Source organism: Vitis riparia, chromosome 14 (assembly GCF_004353265.1).
Source record: "Vitis riparia cultivar Riparia Gloire de Montpellier isolate 1030 chromosome 14, EGFV_Vit.rip_1.0, whole genome shotgun sequence".
NCBI lineage: Eukaryota > Viridiplantae > Streptophyta > Magnoliopsida > Vitales > Vitaceae > Vitis > Vitis riparia.
The window spans coordinates 28,453,731-28,465,029 of NC_048444.1; the positions used below are offsets into that span (position 1 = coordinate 28,453,731).

The 11,299-nt window shown below is 32.4% G+C and overlaps 2 protein-coding genes across 2 annotated transcripts; one reads left to right on the forward strand and one right to left on the reverse strand.

Annotated features, from left to right (window-relative positions):
- Positions 1 to 1,285: 1,285 nt before the first annotated feature.
- On the reverse strand, positions 1,286 to 2,506 carry LOC117930631 (xyloglucan endotransglucosylase/hydrolase protein 2-like). Its single transcript, XM_034851264.1, has 5 exons — positions 2,497 to 2,506; positions 2,228 to 2,343; positions 2,046 to 2,146; positions 1,762 to 1,949; positions 1,286 to 1,673 (listed from the first exon to the last, which is right to left on the reverse strand). The coding sequence occupies exons 2-5, from the start codon at positions 2,241 to 2,243 to the stop codon at positions 1,286 to 1,288; spliced, it is 693 nt and encodes a 230-aa protein (XP_034707155.1). The 5' UTR covers positions 2,244 to 2,343; positions 2,497 to 2,506.
- Positions 2,507 to 4,280: 1,774 nt separating this feature from the next.
- On the forward strand, positions 4,281 to 8,656 carry LOC117930958 (pre-mRNA-splicing factor 38). The gene is made up of 6 exons (XM_034851775.1): positions 4,281 to 4,638; positions 5,541 to 5,662; positions 5,813 to 5,903; positions 7,066 to 7,195; positions 7,318 to 7,388; positions 7,938 to 8,656. The coding sequence occupies exons 1-6, from the start codon at positions 4,349 to 4,351 to the stop codon at positions 8,413 to 8,415; spliced, it is 1,182 nt and encodes a 393-aa protein (XP_034707666.1). The 5' UTR covers positions 4,281 to 4,348; the 3' UTR covers positions 8,416 to 8,656.
- Positions 8,657 to 11,299: the final 2,643 nt, after the last annotated feature.

The following is an 11,299-nucleotide window of genomic DNA, read 5'->3' on the forward strand; positions in this document are numbered from 1 at the left end:
TTATTAAAGTTGTTTGATAAAATTAATTTAAAATTTAGGGACAATTGTGTTTTCGACCTAGTTAGACTTAAAAATTAAGATTTGGTCCATAAAGGTTGCAAATTAATGGGAAAGATATAAAATATGAAGAGATCAATATATCATTTAAAACTATTTTGAGTATTTTCTACCCTAATATCTGACAAACTTTTTTATCTTAATTTTTTTTAATAATTATTCTGAAATTTTATTATTTTTAGAACTAATTTTTTAAAAAATATATATTTTAAAAATACATCATTTTTTTTAAAAAAAATTGACATAGTTTTGGTTATTTTTTACATACATAATTTTAAATATATATATTTTCAAGATGTTTGATTTTTAAATAATAATAATAATAATTTATTTTTATTTTTTTGGAAAATGATATATATATTTTTTCAAATCATTAAATTAAATTAAATTTTATTGAGATTTACAAAAGGAATAAAATTTAAATTAATGCTTTTTTACTATTTTTTTTCCATAAGCAATAAATGTCATTTTTGAAAAGATAAAAAATCAATATCCTTTTCAATTTTCACATTTTCTCTAGATCTTGCTTAAATAGTGAACTTATATGAACTAAAACTTAATTTTTGGATCCAACTAGATCCAAAACACAATTGCCCATAAAATTTATTCTAAATCATTAAATTGATATATTTATTCTTATAAATTACAATTAGGACAAAGAGGGTTGAGTAGGTCGTAATCTCGTAAGTAGGATAAATGAGGACAAAAAGGTAAAAATGAAGATGTGGATTTAAGAATAAGTTAATTTTTTATTATTTATTATTTAAAGTTATTTTTTATTTTAAGTTGTTGTATCAAATATATTTAATTTATTTAATAATTTAAATTACGTTATTAAATCATTTTAAGTTATTAAGTTGATTTATCAAATATTTATTTAATATGTTATTTAAATATTAAATCAAAATAATTAATATATTTTTAATCTCAAATCTTTTAACCTAAAAGGGTATATTTTACAACAATAACTCCATAATCCGAACTATTCTTTTATAATAAATATTTTGAAAAATTATCTTATGTAGATTAAATAAAATTATGGATCAGAATTAATCTAAGGAAAAATTAGTTAAAATTAAAGACAATAAATGTGTTAAAATTAATATTTGAAAAATAAAGTAACATAATCAAATTTGATAAATTTGAATTATTCTCATTGTTATACAACCAAATCAAAGAACACTCAAAACAATTTTGATTCCAAAAAAATTTAAATAAATAAATAAATTTATTTATGCTCTTGGCATTCTAGAGGGGCCTCTGGGTACCTCCACCTGTCATTGCAGTAGTCATAATTCACATACTTTCTTCTCACATTTTCATAGGCCCTTTGTTGTACAGGGTCAAGTTGCCTAAACTTCTCTCCATTCCACCAATACTTTGAGGTCTCACACTCCTGTGAAATTATGGGTCCCTCTGAAGGGCACCCCTCAATTTTGAAACCCTCGTAGATGGCCTTAAAGGGTCCTTCTCTCCAATTTATGGGTTTCCCATTTGATGCCCACCCTTCTCCATTCCATAGAGTCCCCTCTATCATCATTCCTTGCGTAGGGTACCCTACCCCAAGTCTTGTGTTGTTCTTGAAAACCCTAATGGGGATGTTGTCTATGTAAAACCTGAAACACCCATCAAATTAAAAATCACGGGATTAAAAAACAAGTTACTATAATTTGTTTTGTCTGTCAGAAAAGCAAATCGACTTACACTAATTGGTAATGGTTCCAAAGAATGGAATAGGAATGAAAGTCCGAGGCGGGATCAAACCATAGATGAATCCTTTGTTCTCTACCTCCTACACCATTTGTGTAAACATTCGTTTGTAGTATAGTCTTTTTGCTTCCACCCAAAAACTCAAAGTCGACTTCATCGTGAAGAGGGGTGTGAGAATGTAACTATCATTCTTTCACATGATTAGTACTAAATCCTTTACTACTAAATAAAAATGGAAAAGAGAAAATTAACTACGAATTAAAAACATTAATACTTACATAATAAGTGGTGACAACAGCAGTAGAGTCTCTCTCCGGGAGCTTCAATCTCATTCGAAAAAACCCGGATCCATACTTGAGTTTCGACATAATCCCACATCCTACATCACACAAAAACATCATCCCAATCCAAATTTCATCCAAAAAAATCACTTTTAAAGTGTAAGAAAACCAAAACCAACCTGAATGCTCATCCATGGTGAGTTGAATCCTAGTCCCACCATGCCCAAGGGCCAAAACATGATCATGTCCCCAAGAAACATCAAAGTTCTGATGAAAGGAAGCAACACCTTCCCCTCTACAAAAATCAATGAAGAAGATCAAAGAACTAAAGAAACAAAGAATGGGAAAATCCATATGGAAAATATTGCCAACTTGGCTAGTGATTTTCTTTGTGAATATATAGATGAAAAAAAAGAAAGAAATAGATGTTCATTTCTTGTATACAGACCATTTCTAGCTGTTCACCATATGTATTGCCTGTATATTTGTTGTTACACCCATATGTATTGGCCATTTATTAAGTCATTGCCCTATTTTTTGGCCTGCTTTTTTTTTTTTTTTTTCAATTTATTTCTTCTAAGCTACTTCGTTTTACTTCTTTAGAGCAAGACAAGGTTATTAATTAATACCATTAATAAAACTCTATTTAATTAAAATATTTAAAGCTTATTTTTTAAGAATAAAAAGAGAAAAGTCAACATTTTACTCATCTCCATTTTTGTTAAATTTTTTATTTTTTTATAAAATTTAATGTAGAAGAAATTATCTACATCAAATGAAAAAATAAACAAGAAAAAAGGGTAATTAAAATAGAAACCTAACTGAAGTTGTTGGATCTTACGTGATGTATGGTGGCCTTTTGTCCATGACCAAATTGTATTAGATTTTTTATTTTATTTTTATTTTTAATATTATCAAGATATGGTTGTTTTAAAAAATAAATATAAAAATATGATATTTTTTATCACTCCTTTTATTTTTGCACTAATCTCGTCTTTTAAAAGAAAAATTCATTTTTTATATTAAACTCGTCTTATCAAAAGACAAGTAGTATAAAAGGTTTAAGGATAAAAAAAGATAATTGTCTTTTGAAAAGATGAGTTCATTTTTTATGTTATGATTTAAAAAAAAAAAAAATTTAAAAATAAACTATTTTTGCAAAAAAAAAAAACCCAAATTGTATATTACTATCTTAGAAAAAAAATATTATTATTTCATATCAAATCTTTAACTTTGACTATTAAATTTGACTTTATGTAAAAGATAAAAATCATAATCATTATCATGGATTACCAAATTAATATCATTAATTAAATATTATTTTATAATAATTAATAGTTTTGAGAAAATTAAATTTAAGAAATTAAAAATATTTGTGAAGAGGATAATGCAAACCATCCTAACAAATTTTGTTGGATGTTACGTGATGCATGTCCAAAACTTATGAGCTGTTGAATTTATTAATTTTTTAAAATATATTGAAGAATATATATAGGGAGAAGGATTTTTCTATTTTTATTTTTATTTTTTAATTTTCATAATACAAACAAAAACTCAAAACTATTTTTCTAAGGATAACAACTGGGTGAGTTTTTCTAAGTCCTGTCATGTCCCGTCTATAATGAGAAAAGTTTTGGATAAATATAAAAGAATTTTGGGTTGGTTTGGGAAGTTTTTTAAAAAATCTAAGATAAGTTCGGTATGGATTTGATAATGACTTTGTCTCATTCCACCGTAATTATAGATAATTTTAAATAAAAATTTATTTTATTGATTTTTTAAAAATAAATATACAATTACTTTTCCTAATATATAAATTATATTTATTCTACTAAAATTTAAAATTTTAAATATTAATTTTTTATTTTATAAAAAATTTCAAAATTAAAAAATAAATGGGTGCAAGGTTGTGGGTACAATAAATTTCTTGTATAATCCTATTTATTTATTTATTTTGTATGGAGAATAAATATAAATAAACAGGATAAGGTTGGTACGATCTGGTCCAAACCCTGCTTAGTTGTCATCTCTTTATTTTTCAATAAAAGAAATTATTAAGCAATTATTTCATAAATAAACTAAATCTTATGCATTTTCAATAATCCTTTTGTTTTTTTTATATCTAAAAAATAGTATTTTGTAAAAAATTTGATTGCATTAATATGGCAATAATACAGTGTGGGATGACTACAGCCACTACGCTGGACCCTTCTCACCTATCCCTATATTTCTCTCTTTCTTAGAGAGGTAGGGTTAGGGTTCCCGCCTCTCTGTGTCGGAGACTCGACTCTCCTACGGCGATGGCGAACCGTACGGACCCAGCGGCGAAGAGCATACGAGGCACGAATCCGCAAAACTTGGTGGAGAAGATTCTGAGGTCGAAGATTTACCAGAACACGTACTGGAAGGAGCAGTGCTTTGGATTGACCGCGGAGACTCTGGTTGACAAGGCCATGGAGCTCGACCACCTTGGCGGCACCTTTGGTGGTAACCGCAAGCCCACGCCCTTCATGTGCCTCGTCATGAAAATGCTCCAGATCCAGCCCGAGAAGGACATCGTTGTCGAGTTCATAAAAAACGAAGAGTACAAGTATGTAGTGGAATTTTAGTTTTAGGTTTCATTTTTTTCTTCTTCTGTTTTTCCTTTTGATTGCTGAATAAACGGATGACAGAAAAAGAAAGAGATGTAAGGTTCGTGCTTTTCGTATTCTGAGAAAATTAAGGAAATGAGAAGTTTGGCTTATTCGTTCGCTGAGAAAACTCAGGAGAAGCAAAAAAATTGTGGGGTTTTTTTTTTTTTTTTTTTTTTTTGCTGGGGAATTTGAGGAAAAGGAAAGAAGAAAAAAAAAATGGTACGTTATCACATACGAATTGGTACTCACTGTCTGGTTTATGGGAGAATAAAGGAAATGAGAAGAAAAGAAGATTGATGTTGTTTTATGTTGGTTTTGTTGTCATTTTCTAGGTGTAATTCAACTTTATAATTTTCATTCTCCTATTTATGCATTGGTTGCTGAGGAAACAAAAGTATTATCAATTCTCCATCTGCTGGAATGTTGGCTGAAAAGAAGATGAAGGGAAATGGAAAATGAACAGAATGAAGAGAAGAAAATTTTCTGTCCTGACTTTTATGTTGTACTGGGTCTAAGTAAAATAAAGAAATCGGCTTGAGATCGAATTTGAAGTATTAGAATCAGTTGAGTGAAGTTTCTATTTTCTGCAGTCTCAAGTTCAAGATTCAGAAACTTAGTTTATTTACCTGTTTTGTCGGTTTCTCATCAAGCTAATGGGGAAAAATCTTTAATTTTTTTTAATGCTGTAAGAAACTGCAATTCATTGCTGCTGTGTTGTTATGTTTTTATGCATGTTTCTTTTGCAGTGATCTGTTCCTTGGATTTTACAATTTGTAATGTAATATTTGCTTTTGCATAGATTGTTTCTATTATGTTTTGCTTTTGAGACTCAATTTCATATTTTTTGCTTGATTTGCAGATATGTCCGTATACTTGGTGCATTTTATTTGCGTCTTACAGGGATAGATACTGATGTGTACCAATACCTAGAGCCTCTATACAATGACTATCGGAAATTGAGGAGAAGATTATCTGATGGAAGTAAGACTTTTGACCCGTCTCCTGAATTGTTCCCTGATTATTTTCTCATTGCTACTTTCATCTACAACATGTTACTATTTCCGATTCATTTTGCAATTTTTCCATGGTTACACTAAATTAGTTGGGTGTTGTCTTCCTGTAATTTATCAGATTATTCTTTGACACACGTTGATGAGGTTATCGATGAACTTCTGACAAAAGATTATTCCTGTGACGTTGCCTTGCCCCGTATCAAGAAAAGGTGATTCTTTTTGTGCTTGATATTTTTTAAGTTAAAGCATGCTATGCCTTATTGTAATTTTTTCAAGGGGATGCAAAGAGAAAACTTATGACGTATAGTTATCAAGTCTATCAGAATGATGGGATTATTGCAGCATTAGCTTCATCTACTTGTCAGTTCTATAAAATCTTAAACATAAATGGGCATGCTTTGACTTGATGCACCATACTATAATGCCCTGTCTAGTCTTTATCCTCTGTTAAAGGTGCATATTTATATATATGATCATTAATAGGGGCATTGCAAAAAAATATTTTCAGTCCTTTTGCCGAGGATTCAGTCTTGGGATCTGCTGTTGTTTGGAAGCTTCTTTGACTAAATCAAGGTGCTTTAATATTGGGGAGGGAATCTGGTTTATCTTAGCATTTGAGCTCTCAACTTTTAGATCAGCCCTATAGCTTTGCAAGGACCAAGCCTTGGTTGCACCGGTATAGAAATTGAAATCATGTATTACCTACAGATATGTGCAAATTTTCCCTGCTAGGCAAAAATACTATGTGAAGAATAAAAAACAGCAATACTAGTAGTATTTTGTAGACAACGAGCTGGGTCAAAGCTAACCTAACCTGTAGCTCTAGATTGGTACAAAAGAACCTGGGCCTGTTATACTGGACCTGCCTGGCCACATGTGCTAATGTTAAGCTAGCCAAAACAGTTTTTAGCGCTGGGTGGTCTAGGTATGAGATTGCCACACAATTTGCTATTGAATTTTAGTCATGCATTATGCATATCCCCACCGGGCAAAAGTAATATGTGAGGAACAAACATATATTTTGTTGGACAATTGCCTGGATCAGAGCTGACCAAATTTGTAGATTGAGCTACACCTCTTCTCAAAAGAAGAAGTGGAAGAAAAACCTGGGTCTGGCATTTTGAACCTGCTTGGTCCAATGTGCTTATCAAGTGAGCCAAAGCTTTATTTTAAACTGGATGGTTGAATATAAATTTGCTACATGATTCAAATGACTAGTGAATTTACTAGGGAATTTTTTCGACGTAGGTTTTTTGTTGGTACACATTTTTAACAGGTTTCATTCTAGAAGAACACTGTTCCATCTTGCTTCTGAATTGAGCTTGAGCTTCTTTGAATTCTTTCTTATACTCGAGCATTCCATGCCAACAGATGGACTCTTGAATCCCTTGGTACACTGGAACCAAGAAGAAGTGCTTTGGAAGATGATTTTGAGGAAGAGGAAGAAAAAGAAGAGGATGACCAACTCATGGATGAATTAGATGCTGGGGCTCATGAAAAGGTTTACATTTTTTTTCCTTGAAAAAATCATTCCCTGTGTATTCAATTACAATCTTGCTTCTGTTTTTTTGAGTTTGGAGTGTGTTTCTTAGTTTGGTATGTTTTCCTTTTTTATGTTTACAGGATTATTATCGTGGGCGAAGCCCTGCAAGGGAGAGAGATAGGGATAGAAAGCGTGACAGTCACAGATATAGGTAAAACACTTTCTATGTTTCTGCTGTTCGGTTTTCTTTTTATTGTGTGTCCTTGTTGTCTCTCGTGGGGAACTGTGAGTTCTCATCTTTACAGAATCTGGCTTGATGAATTAAAATGGAAGCTTGTCCAATTACAAGTCTGCACACACACACAAAAGTTCACACAAATTTCAACAATTATGTTATCACCATGGCATCAAAGCCATTGGTAGATTATAACAGCTTCCTAAAGTAATAGTAAGTGATCCTGCCAGGTTTCTCTGCACTGACAGTGTGCAGTGAGAAGTATGATGGATCATACAATCTAATGTAGTATTTGATAAATAATTGTTAGTGATCCTGCCAGGTTTCTCTATACTGATAATATGCAGTGAGAAAGAAGCATGATGGATCATGCAATTCTACTGTAGTATGATTGGTTTCATGGTCATGGATATAATTTCTAGATTCTAGGGTGAATTCTTCACTCAGCTTTAAATCAATACATGATGGCTTTTTTTAATGTCAATTCTGCTGACTTATGTGGTCGTTATTCCTACCCTTTCTCAGAGATCGAGATTATGATAGGGAACGTGGAAGAGGACGAGAAAGAGATCGGGAAAGGGAAAGGGACAGAGACAGCTATAGAGACAGGGAGAGGGAGAGGGACAGAGACAGGGACCGCTATCGTCTGAGAGATGATAAAGAATATGGTCGTGACAGGGAGAGGGAAAGGGAGAGGGAAGGCAGGGAGAGGGAGAGGCGAGACAGGGACCGTGGCAGGCGGAGGAGCCATTCAAGGAGCCGAAGTAGGAGCAAGGATCGTAAGGATCGCGAGGGTGGAGACCACCGGAAGAGGCATGCTCGCAGCAGCACCAGTCCTAGAAGGCGTGGAGACATGCCAGAGGATGGAACCACTCGAGAAGAGCCAAGGAAGAAGAAAGAAAAGAAGGAGAAGAAGGATGATGGCACTGACCACCCAGATCCAGAGATTGCAGAAGCAAACAGGTTGCGGGCATCCCTTGGGCTTAAACCCTTGAAACTCTAAGCTCAGATGGCAGACATGTCAGCTAAGCTAGTTCTTTCTATCAAATATGGGCGGGTAGAGTACCATGTGAACCAAAAAAGGATAATGTAGCATGCAACTGCTGCTGCTACATATTTTTCATGTACTGTCTTGCTTGTTTGGTCTGGTGTTACAAACTCGACTTAAGTTCCAGATCAATCAGAAAAGAAAGTGGGTTTTCACCATATTTTCTGTGAATTTGATGTACTATTATTCTTATAAATATACTAAAATTATAGAACTGTTCCACAATGATAACAAACAGTCAATTAAAATCTTCCTAAGAAACAGAGAAAATTTCTGTTTGGAGGGCATTAGGTTGTGCAGGTTAACAAAAGGAAAATAAATAAATAAATAAAAAGACCAGAAAACAAGACAACCAAAGGGGAAAAATTTTATGGCATTCGCGGAAGGACTCATTCTGATAACGTTATGCCATTCTCATCGTAGCGAAGAATACCCGAAGAAGGATTCAGTGGCCTGCACTTCCCTCCCAAAGTATTCTCGTCTTCCATAGCTCTGCATCTTCTCCCTCTGAATCCTCTTTTTCTTCTTCTCCTTTTCTTTGGATATTCGGTTAAATGTAAATACCCAAAAAACTCATTGGCCTGCATTTCCCTCCCATCAGAATTCTCTTCTTCCATAGCTCTCTGCATCTTTTCCTTCTGGATCCTCTTTTTCTTTTTCTTCTTCTCCTTCTCTTCCGATGTTCAGCGGCCTGCACTTCCCTCCCATCAGAATTCTCTTCTTGCATAGCTCTTCATCTGCTCCCTCTGGATCCTCTTTTTCTTCTTCTTCTTCTTCTCCTTTTCTTCGGCTATTCGGGTAAATGTAAATACCCGAAGAATTCAGTGGCCTGCACTTCCCTCCCATCAGAATTTTCTTCTTGCATAGTTCTGCATCTTCTCCCTCTGGATTATTTTTTTGTTCTTCTTCTTCTCCTTTTCTCTGGGCATTCGGGTGAATGTAAATACCCGAAAAACTCAGTGGCCTGCACTTCCCTCCCATCAGAATTCTCTTCTTGCATAGCTCTGTATCTCCTCCCTCTGGATCCTCGTTTTCTTCTTCTTCTCCGCCCAGTTTAGGTGCCCTTCTCCTCCTCCTCCTCACAGTCCTCCTACTCAAAACCTTAGCCAACTTCACTGACCCTGCCTCTTTCAGTATTGCAATCCTCACACTCCTGTTGCGTCCATGGCTGACACAGCTCTTGATTTTGCTTCTGAAGAGCTTCAAACCAGTCTTCTTGCAGAAAAAACTCGGAAAAGATAGAGATCCTCTGTGCCTACTGTGGGCCATCATTCTTTCCTTCAAGCTCTTCCCCTTCTCTCCCTCAGTCTCCTTATCCAATGAAGCCTGTGATTTCTTCTCACCTTTTGCAGGTTTTGAGCAACTTTTCTCATGTGGTTTCCTGCTCCCAAACACACTGGACATCACCAAACCCAACTTCTTTGAAACAAACCTTGCTGTTGCCTCCCACTTCCTCTGCTTCTTCCTGTCATCTCCACCACCATTCTGCCCATTGCCTCTGACCATCACCTTGGGGACCTTCACCCTCCTCTTTGGCTGAGGAATGGGGAACAAGTCGATCATGTCCGACTCAGAGAAGTCACTGTTGAAGTCCTTTTCAGGGTTGACAGCCTTGCAGGTTTTGAACTCTTCCTCACCCATTTTTCTCAGGGAAGAAGATGAAGTTGCCATGAAAAAACCCCACCAAAAAATATGGGAAAAAAAAAAAAAAAAGGATACTGATTTTGATATTGGGTGTGGGTGTCCTACATTTGTGGGACTCAGCCACCACTTTCTCTCTTCAGTTTCAACCCAAAAACAAAAATGGCCTTCAAAACTTGGATTCTAGAGAAAATCAGCAAATTATCATCAAAGGAGATAATAGCTTAATAAGATAATATTTCAAAAATGAATCATTGGGATTATGTTGATAATATTATTTTATTTTTAATAATAATAGTAAATAAGTAATTATTTAATAGGACGATAACAATTAGATAATTATTATGAAAATTTATAAAATAAATAAATAAATTCTCTAATTTCGTAATTTGGTTATTTCATCTTATACTCACATTGTAGTAATTTCTAAATTTTCAACTAACCTACTTTAAAAAAAAAAACCAAACAAAAATCTAATAATAATAATTTTTTAAATTTGAATTTTAAGATATTTTTAGAATTATCAATTTTCAATTTTTTTATATTAGTTATTTCGAAAAATAAAAAATGTTGATTAAAAATAAATTAATGGTTAAAAAAGAATAACAAAAAAATATTTATAAAATATATTTTAAAATACTACTGATAAATGTGTGTGTATATATATATATATATTGAATAATATAATATAAATTTTTTATTTAGAATTTTTAAATATTTTAATCACAAATATTAATCATAAATAAATATTTACTAAATTTTAAATTATTGAACAATTTCTAAATATTAATAGAGAAATTTAATTTTTTTAGCAAATATTGTAATGTAATATAATTTTTATTTTTAACAAATATTCCAATACTAAAAAAAATATATTTTTATTTTATTTTTATTTTTATTCATTTTAAAAACTAATTATAAGTATAACATAACATATCACATTACATATAGTATCCTAAGATATTTTGTCTATTAAATATAGATATAATATCTAAAAACATCATATTTGATTAGAAATGATATTTTAGTATATGCATATCATATTAAAATGCATATAATATCCGTAACATATACATATCTTATTATATCATATCCTGTCATAAAACCCTAAATTTTAGGATTTTTACACTACTATTTTTATTATTTTCTACTCGTAAAAGAAAATCAAATGTTGAATTTGGGTCGGGAAGAACCAAAA